The sequence below is a fragment of the Delphinapterus leucas genome, chromosome 20 (assembly GCF_059928025.1).
Source record: "Delphinapterus leucas isolate spDelLeu-1000000601 "Yukka" chromosome 20, BTC_Dleu_Yukka2, whole genome shotgun sequence".
Taxonomy (NCBI): domain Eukaryota; kingdom Metazoa; phylum Chordata; class Mammalia; order Artiodactyla; family Monodontidae; genus Delphinapterus; species Delphinapterus leucas.
Window position 1 is genome coordinate 21,422,861 of NC_143148.1, and position 24,833 is coordinate 21,447,693.

The following is a 24,833-nucleotide window of genomic DNA, read 5'->3' on the forward strand; positions in this document are numbered from 1 at the left end:
CTAACGGACGCAAAATCGATCCATGGGACATTCCTGGGGACCTCCATTGCCCCCTTTCTTGGGGCAGATCCCTGAACTGAGGCCGCTAGACACCCGGGGCTAACACAGGTGGCCGCACGGCCTCCTACCTGCCGGTCTCGCATCGCCTCTGACTCTGCGGCGCTCCAGGCTCGCCCCGCCCTGTGTGGGGGCGGGGCTCCTCTTCTGCCTGCGCGCTGACGTCACGGGTCCCGCGCCTTTCGCGCCTGCGCCGCGGGAGGTTGGTCGTCCCTGTGACCGGCCTAGCTTTTGGAGCTGCCGTCGCCATGTTTTCGGTTGCCGTTCGCTCGGGCCCGTTTGCGCCCGTCCTGTCGGCCACGTCCCGCGGCGTGGCGGGCGCGCTGCGGCCCCTGGTGCAGGCCGCGGTGCCCGCCACTTCGGAGTCGCCAGTACTGGATGTGAAGCGGTCCTTTCTGTGCCGGGAGTCGCTGAGTGGTCAGGCCGCGGCCCGGCCTTTGGTCGCTTCCGTGGGCCTCAATGGTGAGCCGGGCTGAGGGGAACGACCGGGGGTTGAGGGGTCCCTCTTTTCTTGCTCCCTCCGGCCCTGGACCCAGGGAGCAGCCGAGAAGGGCGGGGGGTCTGCCGGATGATGGAGCGGAGCCCTGTTTGTGGATGGGGTTGCCTGCCTGGATGGGTCGACCTTGGGCAGGCTTCTGTACCTCCCCGGGCTTCGGTGTCCTTACCTGTGCGGGGGCGCTGCTCCGTTGGGCGGTCTCAGGTGACCTCCATCTCTGACATTCTGGGCCTCTGTGGCTGTGTATAGGCTTCCCAACCACAGGCTAATTTTTCTACTTCGTCGGTTAAGTTCAAGAACTATGGAGCCCGACTACTTCTAGCAAAGTCTGACAAGAGATTTTGCTGCTTACAGGTCGTTTGCCTTTGGGCAAATTCCTAAACGTGTTCCCTCACCAGTGAAATGGATTAATTATTATACCAATTTCGTAGGTTATATCGTAAGGTTCAGATGGAAAAAGTATACGTTAAGCCATTAACACATTCTGGGGGCACTTTATAAATTCTCAAAAAATAGGAATTGCTTTTAATATTTGAAAAGTTGTCCCGCTCGCTACCTCCCATCCTTTAGTGTCCTTCCGTGTCACCACCGCAGATCCGAAGAAAAAGAAACGAGCCGCAAGGTCGTTTATGGTGTAGACTATACTGCAGAGTATCAGCAGTGTTTTCAGGCACTGGGCCAAAGGGTTTTCACACCGTAATGAATTTCATCCTCAAGAAGAGCAGCCGGCAGAGATTGATGATACTCCCATTTTACAGATGAGAAAACGGACTACAAGATACACGTGTACGTGATAGTGCGTGGATTTGAAAGACTGATTTAGCCATAAGCTCTCACCAGGAGTGTGTTTTACACCCTCTGTCAGCAGAGCCTAGTTTATCTTTGGTGCCTTGTTCTCTGTTTTTCTTTTTATGCTCCGTTTGGAGATCCTGAATTGGCAGCTTGTGAGCCAGGTGCCTGAGGTCTGCCCAACTTGCATAGTTTTAAAAAACAGACTATTTCTGGCATGTCTGGAAATGTTGAAAGTTGGCAGCACTGGGCTTTAGTTCCATGTCTAGTGTGCTGTGCATTGGCTGCACCCTTGGTCGGAACAAGTGCTTTTCCAGTTCATCACAGCCCTCATCAGGTCTACTTGATTCATTGTGCTACCTGCCTGGCCTCATTGATAGTTGTATTGGTGACCTTTGCCCTACACCAGGTTGCCCCCACCCTCTTTATTCTGCCTTCATTCACCCTTTTCTCTTTACTTTAAATGGTCCTCCCACTCAGTTTTCCACATTTCCAAGTCTTACCCATCCTTTCATTCTCAACTCAGGATCAGGTCAATAAAATTTTACATTTGCTGATTCCTTTACATTTTCTAGCATATAACACTTTCCACTCTGTATTGCATTTATTGGTGATTCCTCTGACCTTGAGCTTCAATGTGTAGCGAATATCTCCTTTATTTTTCTATCTTCCACAATCTCAGGTTTTGCATATAGTTGGTGCAGAGTATTTGTGAATGAATAAAGTGGCAGTTTTTTTTGGCAGGCACCAGTGGGTTTTAGAGAAGTTGCCCAAGCCAGTTCTTTGGACCTTGAGGTGAGAAACACTAAGGGAGGAGAAAATTTCAGTAACAAAGGTGAAAAGTGTCTTGGAATTTGTCAAATAGCTAAAGAGTTTCTTCTAAATATCAGGGGCTTATCTGACTTCTCCAAGAAGTGGTAAAGTAGACACATAAGGCAAACCTCTTTTCTGTAATCATGCCTTCAGCTTGAAGCTTAAATTCATATTAAAATCTCCTGTATAGATGGTTTGTGGAAAGATGGTTAGTAGAGGATGTGGGAAGGGGTGGTTGGGTCAGGAGAAGATCCCTGAGTTGGGACACATTAGAGCTCACCTTAAAACCAAACAAAACAAATCAAAAAACCCTGTTTTGTTATAATGCCTTAAGTTTTCTCCATTTCTAGATGATGTTTCTATAAGTGTCTGATTTTATTTTAGTTTAGAGCTAAATCTAGCTAGGATTTTTGCTACTAAGTCACACCTAATACAATTTATATAAATTATTTAGAGAATGATTTTTGCAATATGGCAGTTTATGTTCTTGATGGTGGAGCTCAGTATAAAGTGTAACCTACTAGATAGAATGGGAATAGACAACTGGATTTCTTTTGCCACCAAATCTCTGGATGATAGTGACAAAGCCATTCTATTTAGTGTCCCTGTGACAAAGCCATTCTATTTAGCGTCCCTGTACATTTCCTTGTGTGGAAGGGTTGTAAATAGGGCTTTTAACGTAGAAGTATGAACTTTGATTTCTTCATCTTTTAAGTATGATACACATCTTTCCTGTGTAATCCCAGACAGTGCTAAGGGAAAGTGATTCATACTTTAGTAGGGTAATATGTGATATGTCACTTTGCCATAGTTGTGGATCTCAAGTAGTCACTACTTGTGTCCTGGTCCCCTACAGAAAATGTTGAGTTAGAAAAGTACATAGAGTGCTTTTGATAGGTTTCACCTGAGAACCATGTGAAATGTATTATTGTAATGTTTGCTCAAGGAAGTATGTTAGGATGAGACAGCCTAGTAGGTCAAGTAGAATTGCAACTTATATGAAAATGCATTTTAAAAGTGCATATTTCTTTTGGAAGCATTTTCTAAAAGTAAGGAATTTTTAGTGTCCCTTTTCTAAAAAGGAAACCTGTAGCAGATTTCCTTAAATGAGTATAGAGTTTACAAAGAGATTTACTTCCTGAAACATACTTAAAAGTGATACTGTAAGTTAATTTTTTGTTAGACAGTTAAAAATGGTATGGGACAGAAGGACATACCTGTTTTTTCAAAAAATAAACTGCTTGCATCCAGAATACTGCATAAACAGTAATTATTTGTTTATTTAATATTCATTTGATGTAAACATCTGGCCTTTTTATGGCCTGCAGTGGTAGTGTCCCAGTTGAGAGATCCTCAGCAGTAAAAAAAGAAAGATAATGCCCCTACTCTTATAGATGTTTTGCCCTTCACTGAAGAGCCGGATACATGAAAAATTTGCTCTTTTTTTTTATATTAAATTGAAATAATTGGTTCTTTTGGAGATTTCATTGATTTTGATAGCTCCGTATCCTGATAAGGATATCCTTTTCTGCCCATTGGTGGTTTTACTTGAATTTATACCCCAAAATCTAGAATAGAAATTACGTTTTCTGTAACTAAAGTTATACTTTTTACAGAATGTTTATTATAATTAGTGTTTTATGAATTTTTAGCAGTTCTTTCAGAGAGCAGGTAGATAGGAAAATAAAGTTAGACATTTGGTTTAATAAGATGATCACACATCAATTTAATGAGTGGACTAGATGAGTTTTAGGGTCTTCTAATCCAGAAAATATGGGTGATACTTATGTCTTAGATTGAATTTTGGGGGACTTAAAATATTGCTGTTTACAGTGCTATTTAACTTTTTTAACTTGATACACTGAATTGTTATGAATTCTGAATCGCAGTGTTCAGTCAGGAGGAACACAATTATACCTATTATCTAATGATTTCATACCAATATGATAGGTAGTGGTTGGCTTCATTTTGTTTTCAGTATTTTATATGCTGGCATTGCCAACTTGACCATTTCTGAGACCAGTGAGTGCCATATTTCACATTTTTATAATTTGATTTTTGCTCGTGAATCCATAAAGGTCCATTTCCTGATGTATACCCCTTTCAGAGTCCTTATCTAATTGTGTTTTTTAACCTTCTGTTTATCTTGCAGTCCCTGCTTCTGTTCGTTATTCCCATACGGACATCAAAGTGCCCGACTTCTCTGACTATCGTCGTGCTGAAGTGTTAGATAGTACAAAGTCTTCAAAAGAGAGCAGTGAGGCTAGAAGAGGTTTCTCCTATTTGATAACTGCAACAACTACTGTGGGTGTTGCGTATGCTGCCAAGAATGTCATCTCTCAGTTTGTTTCCAGCATGAGTGCTTCTGCTGATGTGTTGGCCATGTCGAAAATCGAAATCAAGTTATCCGCTATTCCAGAGGGCAAGAACATGGCTTTCAAATGGAGAGGCAAACCCCTGTTTGTGCGCCATAGAACCAAGAAGGAAATTGACCAGGAATCTGCAGTTGAAGTGTCCCAGTTGAGGGACCCACAGCATGATTTAGAACGAGTAAAGAAACCTGAATGGGTTATCTTGATAGGTGTTTGTACTCATCTTGGTTGTGTACCCATTGCAAATGCAGGAGATTTTGGTGGTTATTACTGCCCTTGCCATGGGTCACACTATGATGCATCTGGCAGGATCAGGAAGGGGCCTGCACCTCTCAACCTAGAAGTTCCCTCATATGAGTTCATCAGTGATGATATAGTAGTTGTTGGCTAGAGACCAGGACTCAAGTCATAGGCTTCTTTCAGTCTTCGTGTCACCTCAGAAGAGTTATTTGAAAACAAGCCTTCTGTACTTCGAATTAGTTGGTTTGAAATAGTTAAGAATTGCTAATGATGTGTTTGCAAACATGTGAAGTAAATTGAATTTAATGTTGAATACTTTCAAGCATTCACCTAATAAAGCCACTGTTAAACATTGTTATGCTCAAAGACTTCAAAGGTGCAGTGTCTTTGATAGTTGATTCTAATTAAAAATTACAGACTGGTGTACAAGATATTTGTGAAATCTATAATTGACTTTCTTGTTTATTTACCTTCTTTGTGTCAGGGACAGAGATTCTAGAGAGCTCGTGGTTAGGATGAGGTAGAATTAGCTGGTTGTCTCCAAGACCCGGGAGATGTTTTTTGGCATTGGCAGAAACAATAGTATCCAAGTTTCCTTTATTTTGCACACCTGGCTATGTGTGTGGGATACCCCTCCACTCCCCCCTGTATGACGGGCCAAGAAATTTTATTCTTCATTTATGGGAGTAACTTAGTAATTAGAATTCTTCAGTTTTAAGAGGCAGTGGCATGGGATATTATCTGAGGGAAGCTTTCCAAAAGGGGAGTGCTCCTCTGTTATTTCCTTCATCTGGTGTGGGTATTCATGTTTCCCAAAGCTCCTGCATCCATCCTATCAAGAGGAAGAAAGGGGGTAGTGCATCTAAAATTTAATACTATCTTTGTGTGAAAATGATCCTGCTGGTTTTGTTTCTTTGATGATTACATTTTGAGGTGTTTCTTCCAGTTGGATTTGCAGTCACCACTGTGAAGTGAGGGTGGGCGTAGGGAGACATACCAGAATTAACACCCTCTTCTTTTGCCTCGTGCCTCCAGTTACACAGGTGAAACAAGACCAAGGTCTGATATTCTCCCTGGAAACTGGGAGTGGGCTTTACCCTTTGCTGAGAATCACAGCCATCTTGATATATTTGTCTTGTCTTTTCCATTTGGAGGTGCGTTAGTAAAGTACTTCCCTGGGTCCACCTTGTGATCACATGTGCATTTGTAAAATAGCAAATGAGATTCAGTGATTAGGTCTTCCAAAGGGAACTGGCCTTCCAGGGTTCTAGTCCTTAAAATCAGTAGCTAAGTGTATCAAAAAAGAAAAATGTCAGAGTTTCCAGGCTTATGAGCAGATACTAATCTTTGGTTCATTTTCACCATTCTAGAAAGAAAATTAGCAGGTATGATAAATGGGGCACTTAATATTTTGTTCTAGGTCTCCATATAATGACATTTAGGTTCAAGTATTTAGGTATAAATATGAGACAAAAAAATGCCAAACATTGGTAACTTACTACCTTTTGACATGTTCTCTTTTAAATGGAGGGCTTTCTGATCTTTTGTGCATATGTAGATTACCATGGAAATGTTTGTATTGTTTAGAGAAATTGTATCATTATGTCTGAGCAATATATTTTGTAGTATTTGGTGTTAATATTTGGATCATCTCACGTGAAGTTTTTTTCCCCCGATTTTATCATGAGGCCAAGAGAAGTCGGTATATATTTGTTGGATATTTTGCTTGTTTATCATTGTGGTGAAGGTTCTGTTTTTCTAATATTCATGGAAAATCATCCTACACTTTTTTCTCTACTCATGCTACTTTTTAATAGTGCCAGTTGCCCACAACGTATTGTTTAATACTACACCAATACATCTAGTAAAAGCTGCCGAATTTTGAAGCTGTTTTCTTTTTTTTTTTGTGGTACGCGGCCCTCTCACTGTTGTGGCCTCTCCCGTTGCGGAGCACAGGCTCTGGACGCACAGGCCCAGCGGCCATGGCTCACGGGCTTAGCCGCTCCGCGGCATGTGGGATCTTTCTGGACCGGGGCACGAACCCATGTCCCCTGCATCGGCAGGCGGACTCTGCGCCACCAGGGAAGCCCTGTTTTCTTTTTTAAAATGGCACCAGGAGCTATTAACTTCTTCAGGATATACTAATATAGGAACTTTGCAGGCATATATTTTACATTCATAAAATTATTACTTGGAGGAACTTAGTGGGATGATAAAGTTTCAACTTTTAATTTGAAGGTGAATTAAACCTGGAGTAGAGACCTTGAGGCATTGCATCAGTCCTTAGAACCAGCAAATCTGTGTGACTGTTCCTTTGTCATCCTATGTCAACAAGTAATTTTTTTTGTACATAATTGAAGCTGCTGAGCTTCCAGTATATCCAGGAGTTAGTTGCTAGTTGTTAGTTTCGTGAGTTGGGGGCATTGTGTAGTGGAAGAAGTACTAGACAATAATTCAGGATTTTCTGGCTTTGCCATTTCCTGAACATGGAAACATGGACCTGTCACTTAATCTCCTTACGACAGTTGTTCTCTTAGAGTCCTTCCAACTAAGATTTTATGAACCCCTTAATCCTACTCCCGTAATAATGGGAATTGGTTTTCTTAGATAAGCAGTTGTTGTGTTTGCAGTATTTGGTTTTATGATAAAGAGATCCAAACTCAGAGATAGCATTATTGTAATCAACAGAGCCATCGTTTCATAACAATAGTGCTCAACCAGGGGCAGCACTGCTGCTCTATGGGGCATTTGTGGCCATCATTTGATTGTCACAATGATTGGAGGGTGCTTTTGGTATTGGGGGTGTTTGTGGAGTGGGGTGACAGGAATGCAGTATGTTCAGTTGAGGGAGCACAGGTCCACACACTGAAAATAAAATTGTGCTGCCAAAAATGTCAACAGCACCACTTTTCTGTAGAGAAATAACATTTCCTCCCACCCTGAAATGATACCTCAGTAGTTAATATTTTCATATTTGAAATGCCAAAAGACTACTGCATTAGAGGCTACATGGCTGTGGAGGACAAAAATAGGAAGTTTGCTGATCACAAGGTGCATCATAGGTGTTCTGTGCTGGAATTGCTGTATTTGGTGGACTGCTTATGTCTTTCATGATTTTTTTTTTTTTTTTTTTTTTTTTTTAAACATCTTTATTGGGGTATAATTGCTTTACAATTGTGTGTTAGTTTCTGCTTTATAACAAAGTGAATCAGTTATACATATACATATGTTCCCATATGTCTTCCCTCTTGCGTCTCCCTCCCTCCCACTCTCCCTATCCCACCCCTCCAGGCTGTCACAAAGCACCGAGCTAATATCCCTGTGCCTTGCGGCTGCTTCCCCCTAGCTATCTACCTTACTACGTTTGTTAGTGTGTATATGTCCATGACTCTCTCTCACCCTGTCAAAGCTCACCCTTCCCCCTCCCCATATCCTCAAGTCCGTTCTCCAGTAGGTCTGCGTCTTTATTCCTGTCTTACCCCTAGGTTCTTCATGACATTTTTTTTCCCCTTAAATTCCATATATATGCGTTAGCATACGGTATTTGTCTTTTTCTTTCTGACTTACTTCACTCTGTATGACAGACTCTAGGTCTATCCACCTCATTACAAATAGCTAAATTTCGTTTCTTTTTATGGCTGAGTAATATTCCATTGTATATATGTGCCACATCTTCTTTATCCATTCATCCGATGATGGGCGCTTAGGTTGTTTCCATCTCCGGGCTATTGTAAATAGAGCTGCAATGAACATTTTGGTACATGACTCTTTTTGAGTTTTGGTTTCCTCAGGGTATATGCCCAGTAGTGGGATTGCTGGGTCATATGGTAATTCTATTTGTAGTTTTTTAAGGAACCTCCATACTGTTCTCCATAGTGGCTGAACCAATTCACATTCCCACCAGCAGTGCAAGAGTGTTCCCTTTTCTCCACACCCTCTCCAGCATTTATTGTTTCTAGATTTTTTGATGATGGCCATTCTGACTGGTGTGAGATGATATCTCATTGTAGTTTTGATTTGCATTTCTCTAATGATTAATGATGTTGAGCATTCTTTCATGTGTTTGTTGGCATTCTGTATATCTTCTTTGGAGAAATGTCTATTTAGGTCTTCTGCCCATTTTTGGATTGGGTTGTTTGTTTTTTTGTTATTGAGCTGCATGAGCTGCTTGTAAATTTTGGAGATTAAACCTTTGTCAGTTGCTTCATTTGCAAATATTTTCTCCCATTCTGAGGGTTGTCTTTTGGTCTTGATTATGGTTTCCTTTGCTGTGCAAAAGCTTTGAAGTTTCATTAGGTCCCATTTGTTTATTTTTGTTTTTATTTCCATTACTCTAGGAGGTGGGTCAGAAAGGATCTTGCTGTGATTTATGTCATAGAGTGTTCTGCCTATGTTTTCCTCTAAGAGTTTGATAGTTTCTGGCCTTACATTTAGGTCTTTAATCCATTTTGAGCTTATTTTTGTGTATGGTGTTAGGGAGTGATCTAATCTCATACTTTTACATGTACCTGTCCAGTTTTCCCAGCACCATTTATTGAAGAGGCTGTCCTTTCTCCACTGTACATTCCTGCCACCTTTATCAAAGATAAGGTGTCCATATGTGCGTGGGTTTATCGCTGGGCTTTCTATCCTGTTCCATTGATCTATATTTCTGTTTTTGTGCCAGTACCATACTGTCTTAATTACTGTAGCTTTGTAGTATAGTCTGAAGTCAGGGAGCCTGATTCCTCCAGCTCCTTTTTTCGTTCTCAAGATTGCTTTGGCTATTCGGGGTCTTTTGTGTTTCCATACAAATTGTGAAATTTTTTGTTCTAGTTCTGTGAAAAATGCCAGTGGTAGTTTGATAGGGATTGCATTGAATCTGTAGATTGCTTTGGGTAGTAGAGTCATTTTCACAATGTTGATTCTTCCCATCCAAGAACATGGTATATCTCTCCATCTATTTGTATCATCTTTAATTTCTTTCATCAGTGTCTTATAATTTTCTGCATACAGGTCTTTCGTCTCCTTAGGTAGGTTTATTCCTAGATATTTTATTCTTTTTGTTGCAATGGTAAATGGGAGTGTTTTCTTGATTTCACTTTCAGATTTTTCATCATTAGTATATAGGAATGCCAGAGATTTCTGTGCATTAACTTTGTATCCTGCTACTTTACCAAATTCATTGATTAGCTCTAGTAGTTTTCTGGTAGCATCTTTAGGATTCTCTATGTATAGTATCATGTCATCTGCAAACAGTGACAGCTTTACTTCTTCTTTTCCGATTTGGATTCCTTTTATTTCCTTTTCTTCTCTGATTGCTGTGGCTAAAACTTCCAAAACTATGTTGAATAAGAGTGGTGAGAGTGGGCAACCTTGTCTTGTTCCTGATCTTAGTGGAAATGCTTTCAGTTTTTCACCATTGAGGATGATGTTTGCTGTGGGCTTGTCATATATGGCCTTTATTATGTTGAGGAAAGTTCCCTCTATGCCTACTTTCTGCAGGGTTTTTAGCATAAATGGGTGTTGAATTTTGTCAAAAGCTTTCTCTGCATCTATTGAGATGATCATATGGTTTTTCTCTTTCAATTTGTTAATATGGTTTATCACATTGATAGATTTGCGTATATTGAAGAATCCTTGCATTCCTGGAATAAACCCCACTTGATCATGGTGTATGATCCTTTTAATGTGCTGTTGGATTCTGTTTGCTAGTATTTTGTTGAGGATTTTTGCATCTATGTTCATCAGTGATATTGGCCTGTAGTTTTCTTTCTTTGTGACATCCTTGTCTGGTTTTGGTATCAAGGTGATGGTGGCCTCGTAGAAGGAATTTGGGAGTGTTCCTCCCTCTGCTATATTTTGGAAGAGTTTGAGAAGGATAGGTGTTAGCTCTTCTCTAAACGTTTGATAGAATTCACCTGTGAAGCCATCTGGTCCTGGGCTTTTGTTTGTTGGAAGATTTTTAATGACAGTTTCAATTTCAGTGTTTGTGATTGGTCTGTTCATATTTTCTATTTCTTCCTGATTCAGTCTTGGCAGGTTGTGCATTTCTAAGAATTTGTCCATTTCTTCCAGATTGTCCATTTTATTGGCATAGAGTTGCTTGTAGTAATCTCTTATGATTTTTTTTATTTCTGCAGTGTCAGTTGTTACTTCTCCTTTTTCATTTCTAATTCTATTGATTTGAGTCTTCTCCCTTTTTTTCTTGATGAGTCTGGCTAGTGGTTTATCTATTTTGTTTATCTTCTCAAAGAACCAGCTTTTAGTTTTATTGATCTTTGCTATCGTTTCCTTCATTTCTTTTTCATTTATTTCTGATCTGATTTTTATGATTTCTTTCCTTCTGCTAGCTTTGGGGTTTTTTTGTTCTTCTTTCTCTAATTGCTTGAGGTGCAAGGTTAGGTTGTTTATTCGAGATGTTTCCTGCTTCTTAAGGTGGGCTTGTATTGCTATAAACTTCCCCCTTAGAACTGCTTTTGCTGCATCCCATAGGTTTTGGGTCGTTGTGTCTCCATTGTCATTTGTTTCTAGGTATTTTTTTATTTCCTCTTTGATTTCTTCAGTGATCACTTCATTATTAAGTAGTGTATTGTTTAGCTTCCATGTGTTTGTATTTTTTACAGATCTTTTCCTGTAATTGATATCTAGTCTCATGGCGTTGTGGTCAGAAAAGATACTTGATACAATTTCAATTTTCTTAAATTTACCAAGGCTTGATTTGTGACCCAAGATATGGTCTATCCTGGAGAATGTTCCATGAGCACTTGAGAAAAATGTGTATTCTGTTGTTTTTGGATGGAGTGTCCTATAAATATCAATTAAGTCCATCTTGTTTAATGTATCATTTAAAGCTTGTGTTTCCTTATTTATTTTCATTTTGGATGATCTGTCCATGGGTGAAAGTGGGGTGTTAAAGTCCCCTACTATGAATGTGTTACTGTCAATCTCCCCTTTTATGGCTGTTAGTATTTGCCTTATGTATTGAGGTGCTCCTGTGTTGGGTGCATAAATATTTACAATTGTTATATCTTCTTCTTGGATCGATCCCTTTATCATTATGTAGTGTCCTTCTTTGTCTCTTGTAATAGTCCTTATTTTAAAGTCTATTTTGTCTGATATGAGAATTGCTACTCCAGCTTTCTTTTGGTTTCCATTTGCATGGAATATCTTTTTCCATCCCCTTATTTTCAGTCTGTATGTGTCTCTAGGTCTGAAGTGGGTCTCTTGTAGACAGCATATATAAGGGTCTTGTTTTTGTATCCATTCAGCCAATCTGTGTCTTTTGGTGGGAGCATTTAGTCCATTTACATTTAAGGTAATTATCGATATGTATGTTCCTATTCCCATTTTCTATATTGTATTGGGTTCGTTATTATAGGTCTTTTCCTTCTCTTGTGTTCCTTGTCTAGAGAAGTTCCTTTAGCATTTGCTGTAAAGCTGGTTTGGTGGTGCTAAACTCTCTCAGCTTTTGCTTGTCTGTAAAGGTTTTAATTTCTCCATCAAATCTGAATGAGATCCTTGCTGGGTAGAGTAGCCTTGGTTGCAGGTTTTTCTCCTTCATCACTTTCAGTATGTCCTGCCACTCCCTTCTGGCTTGTAGGGTTTCTGCTGAGAGATCAGCTGTTAACCTTATGGGGATTCCCTTGTGTGTTATTTGCTGTTTTTCCCTTGCTGCTTTTAATATGCTTTCTTTGTATTTAATTTTTGACAGTTTGATTAATATGTGTCTTGGCGTATTTCTCCTTGGATTTATCCTGTATGGGACTCTCTGTGCTTCCTGGACTTGATTAACTATTTCCTTTCCCATATTAGGGAAGTTTTCAACTATAATCTCTTCAAATATTTTCTCAGTCCCTTTCTTTTTCTCTTCTTCTTCTGGAACCCCTATAATTCGAATGTTGGTGCGTTTAATGTTGTCCCAGAGGTCTCTGAGACTGTCCTCAGTTCTTTTCATTCTTTTTTCTTTATTCTGCTCTGCAGTAGTTATTTCCACTATTTTATCTTCCAGGTCACTTATCCGTTCTTCTGCCTCAGTTATTCTGTTATTGATCCCATCTAGAGTACTTTTAATTTCATTTATTGCGTTGTTCATCATTGCTTGTTTCATCTTTATTTCTTCTAGGTCCTTGTTAACTGCTTCTTGCATTTTGTCCATTCTACTTCCAAGATTTCGGATCATCCTTACTATCATTATTCTGAATTCTTTTTCAGGTAGACTGCCTATTTCCTCTTCATTTGTTAGGTCTGGTGCATTTTTATCTTGCTCCTTCATCTGCTGTGTGTTTTTCTGTCTTCTCATTTTGCTTATCTTACTGTGTTTAGGGTCTCCTTTTTGCAGGCTGCACGTTCGTAGTTCCCGTTGTTTTTGATGTCTGTCTCCAGTGGCTAAGGTTGTTTCAGTGGGTTGTGTAGGCTTCCTGGTGGAGGGGACTAGTGCCTGTGTTGTGGTGGATGAGGCTGGATCTTGTCTCTCTAGTGGGCAGGTTCACGTCTGGTGGTGTGTTTTGGGGTGTCTGTGGCCTTATTATGATTTTAGGCAGCCTCTCTGCTAATGGGTGGGGTTGTGTTCCTGTTTTGCTAGTTGTTTGGCATAGGTTGTCTAGCACTGTGGCTTGCTGGTCGTTGAGTGAAGCTGGGTGCTGGTGTTAAGATGGAGGTCACTGGGAGATTTCCACCGTTTAATATTATGTGGAGCTGGGAGGTCTCTTGTTGACCAGTGTCCTGAAGTTGGCTCTCCTACCTCAGAGGCAGAGCCCTGACTCCTGGCTGGAGCACCAAGAGCCTTTCATCCACACGGCTCAGAATAAAAGGGAGAAAAAGTAGAATTAGTAGAAGTATGAGGAAAGAAAGAAGGAAAGGAGGAAAGGAAGGAAGGAAGAAAGAAGCAAAGAAGGAAAGAAAGGAGGGAGGGAGGGAGGAAGGAAGGAAGGAAGGAAGGAGGGAAAGAAGGAAAAAAGACAGAAAGAAAGAAGATACAGTAAAAATAAAATAAAGTATAATATAGTTATTGAATTAAAAAATATTTAGAAAAAAAAAAAAAAGAAGGACGGATAGAACCTTAGGACAAATGTTGGAAGCAAAGCTATACAGAGAAAATCTTATACAGAAGCATACACATACACCTTCACAAAAAGAGGTAAAGGGGGAAAAATCATAAATCTTGCTCTCAGAGACCACCTCCTCAATTTGGGGTGATTCGTTGTCTAAAGGAGGGAAGGACGGAAAGAAAGAAAGAAAGAAAGAAGGAACGACGGTAAAGTATAATAAAGTTATTACAATTAAAATTAATTATTGAGAAAAAAATTTTTTTTTTTTTTAAAAACCATGGACGGATAGAGCCCTAGGACAAATGGTGGAAGCAAGAGTATACAGACAAGATGTCACACATAAGCATACACGTACACATTCACAAAAAGAGGAGAAGGGAAAAAAATCATAGATCTCGCTCCTAAATTCCACCTCTTCAATTTGGGATCATTCCTTGTCTATTCAGGTATTCCACAGATGCAGGGTATATCAAGTTGATTGTGGAGCTTTAATCCTCTGCTTCTGAGGCTGCTGGGAAAGATTTCCCTTTCTCTTCTTTGTTCTCACAGCTCACAGGAGCTCAGCTTTGGATTTGGCCCTGCCTCTGCGTGTAGGTCGCTGGAGGGCGTCTGTTTTTTGCTCAGACAGGACGGGGTTAAAGGAGCCGCTGATTCGGGGTCTCAGGCTCACTCAGGCCGGGGGTGAGGGGGGGGAAGGAGGGGCACTGCGTGCGGGGCGGGCCTGCGGCGTCAGAGGCGGCGTGACGTTGCGGCAGAGGCCGGCGTGACGTTGCACCAGCCTGAGGCCCGCCGTGCGTTCTCCCGGGGAAGTTGTCCCTGGTTCCCGGGAACCTGGCAGTGGCGGGCTGCACAGGCTCCGCAGAAGAGGGGTGTGGAGAGTGACCTGTGCTCGCACACAGGCCCCTTGGTGGCGGCAGCAGCAGCCTTAACGTCTCCCGCCCGTCTCTGGGGTCCGCGCTTTTAGCCGCGGCTCGCGCCCGTCTCTGGGGTTCGCGCTTTTTGCCGCGGCTCGCGCCCGTCTCTGGGGTTCGCGCTTTTAGCCGCGGCTCGCGCCCGTCTCTGGAGTTCCTTTAAGCAGCGCTCTTAAACCCCTCTCCTCGCGCACCAGGAAACAAAGAGGGAAGAAAAAGTCTCTTGCTTCTTCGGCAGGTGCAGGCTTTTCCCCGAACTCCCTCCCGGCTAGTCGTGGTGCACTAACCCCTTCAGGCTATGTTCAAGCCGCCAACCCCAGTCCTCTCCCTGCGCTCCGTCCAAAACCGAAACCCGAGCTTCAGCTCGCATCCCCGCCCGCCCGGGCGGGTGCGCAGACAAGCCTCTCGGGCTGGTGAGTGCCGGTCGGCACCGATCCTCTGTGCGGGAATCTCCCCGCTTTGCCCTCCGCACCCGTCGCTGTGCACTACTCCTGGGTCCCGAAGCCCCCCCCTCCGCCTCCCGCAGTCTCCGCCCGCGGAGGGGCTTCCTAGTGTGTGGAAACTTTTCCTCCTTCACAGCTCCCTCCCACTGGCGCAGGTGCCGTCCTTATTCTTTTGTCTCTGTTTTTTCTTTTTTTCTTTTGCCCTACCCAGGTACGTGGGGAGTTTCTTGCCTTTTGGGAGGTCTGAGGTCTTCTGCCAGCCTTCAGTAGGTGTTCTGTAGGAGTTGTTCCACGTGTAGATGTATTTCTGGTGTATCCGTGGGGAGGAAGGCGATCTCCGCGTCTTACTCTTCCGCCATCTTCAAGGTCCCCCCTCCTTTCATGATATTTTGACTGATGATAAACTGTTAAATCCCAGTATCCCATTTAGTTTTTAAAAGAAGGCTTTGTTGCACAAGTGCCTGGACAGGTAAAATTACTTGATACTACTTTGCTAAATGGGTAGATAGAGCAGCCCTATGATAGCTTTTTGATTATTTTGCTGAAATAAAATCCTAGATATTAGGGAGAAATGACTTAAGAAAAATGAAGGAAACCTGACCAGTTGGCACCCTGACATGAGATCATTAACATAACAGTTCTTTATACTGGGAATTGGGACAATCTTGAGATCCATGCCTTATGCTCTTAAAAGAGTGATCATAGGAAAGAGTATTTTTTTAAAATGTTTGTTAGAGATAACACCAAATTTACCATGGTCTTTCTGAGCATACCTTTGGAAAATACAGCTGTCTTTGACTCAGTCTGAGTCCTTATTTGGTATCTGTGGCTTGGGATAAAAATGTGCAATTAGTACTCTAATTGTTCTAAACGATGGGAACATACCGTTATCTGAATGTCAGAAATCATTCTTCATTCTCACAGTGCTGAAACTGTCATTTTCTGTATTTTCATGTCATTTGAATATCATTGCATTTTGTATATTAACCCAAAATAAATGTCCATGTTTTTCAGGATGATATCCTTGGCCCACTGTTCTAACACACTCTCATCAGTATTTGCTAATGACTCCCCTAGCTCACTTCTCTGAACTTCATACTCATGTTCAACTGCTCAGTTGGCACCTGTGCATGGATGTTGCATTAACACCTAAAACTCAAAATGTCCAAAAGGAAAGGAAATCCTGTCTTTCTCCAAAGCCATCTTCATAGCAGTTGGCAAGCTTAAAACCTCTAGCCTCTCTTGTCTCCTTTTCCATTACAATTAACACCCAAACCCTGCTAATTGTGTCTCTTAATAAAACAGATCCATTACTGTCTCTGCAATCTGTAGCATTCTAAAAATAACGGCAAACTTTTAGAGCACTGACTCCTAGTCACTAGGCTGAGTGTATGTATATGATCTCATTTAAAACTCAAAAAATTCTATCAGGTAGGTAATGTTGCTGTTCCTAGATTGTAGAGAAACAGGCACATAGAAGTCCCTTGTCTACAATCAGAGAGCTGGTATGTTTTATTTTAACCCAGGGAGTCTTGAGTCCAGAGCCTGTATTTCTGATGACCTTCATATATATATATATATATATATATATTTAATATTTAATTGAAAAAGTCTTAAATTTAAGCACTATACCAGTTCCTTGTCAGTTCTTGCCTGGTCTACTGCAGCAAGATTCCAAACAGGTCTTTCCTATTTCCTCCAATCCTGTCCCCTAAAAAACCATCCTGCGTATAGTTATGGGAAGAGTATGGGCATGGTTCCTGGGTTCAAATCTTGGCTCTGCTGTTTCCTAGGTGTGTGATCTGACATAAATCACTTAATCTTTTTGTGCTTCCCTTCCTCATCTGAAAAATAATACCCCCTCAGTGTTTCTTTATGGATGAATGCATTAATGTAGGTCAAGAGATGACTTCAAAACTCCTTAACGTGGAACCTCTATTAAGGTCCTACTTGCGTGCATACCATCAGTAAACCCTTTGCTCCTGTAACACAACTTGCTTGTTGTCACCTATATTCTTTTAATCTCTTCCCACATATTTTCAACACTTTTAAATGCAGTTGACATCATTTCATTACTTTATACCATTTCATCTCTCTTTTATTCACTTTCCATCCTGGGATTTAGGAAGGGAACATTTTGCTTAGAGAGGAAGAATACTATCAAATGGTGAATTGATGAATTCTTTGAGGTAGGAAGGATTGCAGACTATTTTCTCTTTTTTAATAGCACTACTTATTGGGGTTAAAAATGTCCTAAACATAGTCCTGCCAGGAGTGCGAGGTTAAGATGGTTTCTACTTTAGCTACTTAAAGGAGACCTAAATACAACACAAAAGAAAGACTATTCAAGTGTTTGCTTATGTGAATGCTTATAAAAAGATTATTATAGAGATATGGGAACATATGTATATGTATAACTGATTCACTTTGTTATAAAGCAGAAACTAACACACCATTGTAAAGCAATTATACCCCAATAAAGATGTTAAAAAAAAAAGATTATTATAGATTGGAAATCTCCAATTCGAGCACAAAATTAAAATTATATTGTGAACGGCTTCAGCAATATCTTTGTAACAATTTCTCCATAACAATCAACACAAGACTGGTCTGTCAGTGAACTGAAAATCCCAAATTTAATAAACTACACCTGATATTTTTTGTAGCTGTTATCCTAAACTTGAGCCAATTTGACTGCAAAAGCTTACAGTCATCTGGCTTTTGAAATTCTTAATCTGAATAGAATATTTGCAAAGGTAAGAAATGAAAGTGTATAAATAATAGGTTTTTCATACAGTTTTAAAAGGGCAAACATCATTTTGACACCTTAATTGAAGGGGGGGAAAAAAGCTACTGCATTTCACGTAATTGTCCAGTCTAGGGTGAATGGCTGAAATCTACCATTTTCTTTATGTGTGGTAAAATTCCAACTCAGCCTCTCCCTGGATCTGAGGGAATGCATGCTTTCTCAACTCTCCCCAAAGACGCAGTCTCTCCTCTGGCCCAGTTGGTCCTTTGGAAGGACAGAGCATTCTGAGGGCCCCAGCTGATCTCAGGATATGAAAATCAGGTTATGGACCATTTTCCCCTTAGCCAAGGATTATATATTAGATCCTTTTAAATATAAATCTCAAATGAGATAAAGGGCGTGAAAGGCATATAAACTCTAAAGCATGTACAAAAGCTTGAAGCATTATTCAGTGAGGTACACCAGTGAGGCCATGGATGACTTTAGAATATGATTAGGTATGTAGAAAGGCAATTTAGGTGGAGGTATGTCCCTATTCAAGACTGTATTTTATTAATTGAAGATTGGTATTAATCCTGCATTCTTCCCTAGAAGTTCAGATTTGCAAGTGTACATGTTTGGCGTTTTTTAAACTATTTACCTATCTATCTATTTATGGCTGCGTTGGGTCTTCGTCGCTGCGCACGGGCTTTCTCTAGTTGCGGCAAGCCGGGACTACTCTTCGTTGCGGTGTGCGGGCTTCTCATTGCGGTGGCGGCTTCTCTTGTTGCAGAGCCTGGGCTCTAGAGTGCAGGCTCTGTAGTTGTGGTGCCCGGGCTTAGTTGCTCTGCGGCATGTGGGATCTTAGACCAGGGATCGAACCTGTGTCCCTTGCATTGGCAGGCGGATTCTTAATCACTGCGCCACCAGGGAAGTCCCGTCCGTGTACATGGTTTTGATGCTAATAGAGAGCAAAGCTAAACTCATTCACAGTAATGGTTCACATTGTAGGGTGCCCCACACACACACCCATTTAACATCGAAGGATTATTACTAATTGAATCCAAAAGCTGGTTATTTGAAAATACCAAGAAAATAGATAAAGAAAAAATGAGACAGAGTAAAAATACATAAGATGAGGAAAAGAGCTGGCCATCATCCCTCGATGGAAGAGGTTAATAATAAAATAATGCAACTCTGTTGCAACAAACCCTTGATGGAAGAGGTTAATAATAAAATAATGCAACTCTGCTGCAACAAAGTTATAAAGCTCTGGGGATGCACATGATTTACTAACAAAATGTAAAATACCAAAATTTACTCAAGAAGCGGATACCTTGAATACACCAATTAGCATAGATAAAGCTAAATATAAAGAGTTATCATGACTGGTTGTCTTCATCTGAGTTCTATATGCCACTTTAAAGAAAAGGTAATTCTAATGCTGTTTAAAGTAGACTAGGTCAGAGCTTCTCCAGTCTTACTGTGCACATTCATCTGGGGATCTTGTTCATGATGCACATTCTGATTCTGTAGGTCTGGGTTAGGGCCTCAGATTCTGCATTTCTAACAAGTCCCAGGAAATGAGCTTGACATCCAGGTGATGTCCATGCCACTAGTCCATGAAGCATACTTGGGGTTAGCAAAATTCTGCATCATGGGGGTGTGGGGTGAGGTGGGAGATGGAAGCCCTACAATTCATTTTATGAATTTATCATAAATTTAGTATTGAAACCTGATATGAAATATACAAAAATAAAATAATACATCAGTCTCATTTACTGAATAAATGGAAGTTTCTAAATAAAATACCAGTAACAGAAATCTGGGGTCTCTGCTCCTCCCCTTTGACAGATAGCCACATCATCCCTGAGACATGATGGTAAAGCGTGGATTGAATGGATTTGGCTGTATTGGACATCTGGTCATTAGGGTTACTTTTAACTCTGTCAAAGTGGATATTGTTATTAATGACCCCTTCACTGACATCAAATACGTGGTCCACATGTTCCAGTATAATTTCACCCATGGCAACTTTAGTAGTACAGTCAAGGCTGAGAATGGGAAGCTTGTCATAAATGGAAAGGCCATCTCCAAGGCTGTAGGCAAGTTATCCCTGAGCTGAATGGTAAGCTCACTAGTATGGCTTTCCGTATCTCCACCCACCTAGTGTGTTGGTTGTGGATCTGACCTGCCATCTAGAAAAAGCTGTTAAACATCATGACATCAAGAAGGTGGTGAAGCGGACATCAGAAGGCCCCCTAAAGGGTATCCTGGGCTGCACTGACAACCAGCTTGTCTCCTGCAACTTTTGCAGTGAAACCTACTTTTCCACCTTTGACGCTGGGGCTGGAAAATGCCCTCAGTGACCACTTTGTCAAGCTTATTTCCTGGTATGACAGTGTATTTGACTACAGCAACAGGGTGGTGGCCCTTAATGAATGGTCCACATGGCCTCTAAGTAGTAAGAGCCCTGAACCACCAGACACAGTGAGAGGCCCTCAGTTGTGGAGTCCTTGCCCCAGCTCAATCCCTCAACACACTGAGAATTTCCTGTGCTCAACACAGTTTCCAATCCAGACCCTCTGAAGAAGAGGAGGGGCTTAGGGAGCACTACCTTGTCATGTACTATCAGTAAAATACACAGTACCCAGCATCGCCCTCCTCCCCCCAAAATCAAACAATGTAGCAAAAGAACAGTAAACTTTGACTACATGTCAAAGGAATGTGATGTGATTTGGTATCAACACTCTTGATTAAAGCAACAAAGAAGAAAAAACATATAAAGTTATCAATAGATGTGGAAAAGGCATTTCTAACACCAATCTAAATAGGGAAGGAGAATCTTGAAATATGAGAAAGGCTATTTAGCAAAACTAATAGCAAACATTCTAAATTGTGAAACACCAGGATGACTCCAAAGATTAGGACTAGCTAGTGATACCCACTATCACTAGCATTATTTAACACTATTTTGGAGGTTCTAGAAAATGTAATAGGACAAGAAAATGAAATAATCAGTACAAATCCTTGAAAATAAGAGATAACGCTACATTTTTTTTGTTGATAATGTAACATTTCCAGAAAACCTAGAGGCCCTAATCAAAACACAAGAGTTAAGAATTTGGTAAGGTGTTGAGATGTGAGACAAGTATTCTAAATCAAAGCTTTTCACTACATAAGAAGTAAGTTCCTAAAAATGAAAATGGGGAAAAGCATTACCTTTATAATACGTAAGATACTCTTGGGTAAAGACTTTTTAAGTCACTATTCTCAGGACCTAGAACAGTGCTTGCTGTATAGTAGACGCTAAATAAATATTTGTTAAATGTGTTTGTGACCAAAAAACCATAAAACATGTATGCATTTCATTAGAAATGTATAGGATTATAGAGAAAAGTTTAAATCAAGATCTAAATAAATGGAAAGACAGAAGCTCTTGAATGGGATAACTTAGTTTCATTAAAAAGTGAATTCTCTCCAGATTAACATATACATTTAATGAACCTCCAATTAAGATTGCTACAGCATTTTTTCTTTTTTTTTTGTTTGTTTGTTTACTTTGTTTTATTTAGGGTAAAATGGTCATAAAATTTATATAGAAGAAGAAATATCCAGGAATGGCTAAGAAAAATATAAAAAAGAAGAATGAAAATTTGCTTCAGATACAAGAACCTACTATAAAATAATTGTAGTTAAATTAATATGATATCGACATGGGAACAGACAGGTCAGTGGAACAAAATAGACTATCAAGAACTAGATCTCAGGGTATATGAGAATTTAATACAAGAAAAACAGGATTCAGTTCAGAGGAGAAAGAATGGTTTGTTTAATAAGTGGTGCTTGCAAAACCTACCATCCACCTCAAAGAAAACAGTTGGAGCATACCTCTTATTATGCAGAATTATTTAATTCTAGGGAGATTAAAATGCATGTAAGACAAAAAAAATTAAGAAAATCTCAGAAAATGTATATGTAATTTGAGGATGGAAAGACCTTCTTAATCATGACAGAACACTTAAAACCTATAGCAGAAGGCTTCCCTGGTGGCACAGTGGTTGGTTGAGAGTACGCCTGCCGATGCAGGGGACACGGGTTCGTGCCCCGGTCTGGGAGGATCCCACATGCCACGGAGTGGCTGGACCCGTAAGCCATGGCCGCTGGGCCTCTGCGTCCAGAGCCTGTGCTCCGCAGCGGGAGAGGCCACAGCAGTGAGAGGCCCGCATACCACACACACACACAAAAAAACCTATAGCAGAAAAGATAGACCTGTTTATGTAAAAAAATAAAATTTTGAATAACAAAAGATATTAGCCAAATCAAATGACAAATAATAGATTTGTAAAAAAATTCTAATGAAAGTGAAAGGATTAGTTAATATCCATAATATAGAGATTTTATAAATTGACAAGAAAGGGACAAAACTCCAGAAAAACAGCAAGAAAAAGGAATGTATAAGCAAATAGAGGAAAAGTAAATATGAGTGACTAGTAAATAGATGAGAAGGTATAAAGTCTCCTAGTTGTCAGATTAAGCATATTGGTAATGAGATATCATTTTACATCCATCAGATGGGCAAAGCTTTCAAGAAAACTAGTATCTTTTGTTGTTGAGTAAGTGTGAGAAAAGGGTAAACTCATACATTCCTGGCAGAAATAGATAATTTTAATATATTTCTCCAGACTGCTTTCCAAAAACAAAAATAGTCATACCTACTGGTGCAGCAGTTCCTCTTTTGAGACATTCCCCATAGAAATAAACACACAAATATGGGAAAATGAAGGTATAAGAATATTTGTTTTGGTGAATTTATAGTGGGCCGAAACTAAAAACAAAGTGACAATGACAAAAACAATAAAAGAATGTATAAAAGTTTCTGCATGTAATTTTATGAGTGTGGGAAAAGTGTGGGAGAATATCAGGTATTGTTAACATGGATTATCTGGGATTGAGGTTGTTGACTGAAAAAAATGCATAACATGAGAGCTGTGAGTTTCAGTTTTTTGGGGGGATTTACTGAGAGCTCTGAGGAACTGCTCCAAAGAGGTAGTGGGGGAGGTCAGTATATATATGATTTTGGCCAAGAGGTACATGCAATCAAGCACACATTTCGGTAGAGTGTTACTGCTAGTCACAAGGAAGAGATATCACTATTAATGATTTTAATGCTTTTCTAAGTATAGTAAGGGAAATGCAAGAATTCAAGTTCATAAAAAATTTCTCCTGAAAATATCTAACTATCTGAGGGCCCATTCTACCAGTTTTCCCAGAGCACAGAGTGCCTTATCCCAACCTTTGCCCTGATTTCCTTTCAGGGTGTATTGTAGGTTAGCAGCTGCAGTGACTATTGACTTGTTTCTTATAGAATCTGGTGGCGAGCAACATTCCTTAGTTGGCAAGGTATGGATGTGGGGAGGGAAGAGGGGTTAGCAGAGGGTGTGTAGAAACAAGCTAACAAGGAAAAAGCAAGAAAATGCCACTAGTTACCTGCTGCATGTCCCTGCCCAGCATAAATAGCCCATTTTGTAAAATTATATATATACATATATGTATATACATACATATACATGAATATATGTGTATATGCATAAATCCGTCTATATGCAGAAAGAGATTGGGAAAATTTGAGTTATAGCCATATCTATAGACACATAGGGATGTCTATGACGTTTTGCTAAGTGAAAAGAACATTGCAAAGTAAACTGTATAACACGGTTTTCTTGGTAAAAGAACAAACAAAAAAACACCCTCTATATGTATATTGTTGCTTTGACATGTTTGCATGAGCAGAGAGGAGGGTGTGGAAGTGCCTGCTGGCTGGTAGGGTGGGTCACAGCTCAGGGCTTGGGAGAGGGAGATGGTTAGGTTCCTTCTTTACACAGTTTTTACTATTATTTTACAGTAGGCCTGTTTTACTTTGTAATTTGAAAAACTTGAAATTACATTGCTTGACTATCTGGCTAGACATTTTTCTTGACTTATTATCTCACTTTGAAGATCAGTTTTGTCTCTCCTATTAATTAATATTAAACATTGACTATATTAGCCATTAGATATTTATAAAAGTCTTATAAAGATACGGCTCTGGGTAGAGTAATTTTTGCATTTAGTCATTGTTTTCTAGAAAGATTAAAAACAATACGTTTACCACTTATTTATTTGTATCACTCATGAATCCTAAATCACAGGTTTTCGTTCATTCAAATATGAAGTGAAGAAGGAAGGAGAGTAATTGCAGAAAATTCATTTGCATCCTGTCACATAATTATGGAGTATTATCTAGACCAGTGCTGTCATTTGGAACTCTCTGCAATGAAGGAAATGTTCTAAAATCTGTGCTAATGTTGTAGCCACTAGCCACATGTGGTTATTGAGCACTGGAAATGTGACTAGTATATCTAGAATTGAATTTTAAATTTTATTTAATTTTAGTTTTAATTAAAATGTGATATATGTGATCTTAAAAAAAGTCAATTTCATAGAGAAACAGAGTAGAATGGGCTGGGGGACAGGGAAATGGGATAATGTAGGTCGAAGGATACAAATTTTCAGTTAGAAGGGTAAGTTCTGAGGACCTAATGTACAGCATGGTGTCTACAGTTAATAATAAGATATTGTATATTTTGAAAGTTCCTGAGAGTAGATCTTAAGTATTCTCACTGCCCCCCCAAACAAAGTTAACTATGTGAGGTGATGGACGTGTTAATTATCTTTACCTTGATAATCATTTGACAGTGTATAAGTATATCAAATCATCATGTTGTATACTTTAAATATATACAGTTATATTTGTCAATTATTCCTCAAAGATAAAAAAATTATTAGGGAAGAATTAAATTCAATGGGCTTTATGGGAAGAACGGACATTCCCCAATATGTAGGGAAAGTGGTCCAAGGGAAGGAGTCAATTTTTCTATTGTGAGGAAAACCACTAGGAGGTTTTCCTATAATT

General features: G+C 40.0%; 1 protein-coding gene and 1 pseudogene across 1 annotated transcript; both read left to right on the plus strand.

Annotated features, from left to right (window-relative positions):
* Positions 1–245: 245 nt before the first annotated feature.
* On the plus strand, positions 246–6,465 carry UQCRFS1 (ubiquinol-cytochrome c reductase, Rieske iron-sulfur polypeptide 1). Its single transcript, XM_022585895.3, has 2 exons — positions 246–519; positions 4,308–6,465. The coding sequence occupies exons 1-2, from the start codon at positions 306–308 to the stop codon at positions 4,916–4,918; spliced, it is 825 nt and encodes a 274-aa protein (XP_022441603.1). The 5' UTR covers positions 246–305; the 3' UTR covers positions 4,919–6,465.
* A 13,292-nt stretch (positions 6,466–19,757) lies between these two features.
* Positions 19,758–20,247, plus strand: LOC149744627 (glyceraldehyde-3-phosphate dehydrogenase pseudogene; annotated as a pseudogene).
* Positions 20,248–24,833: the final 4,586 nt, after the last annotated feature.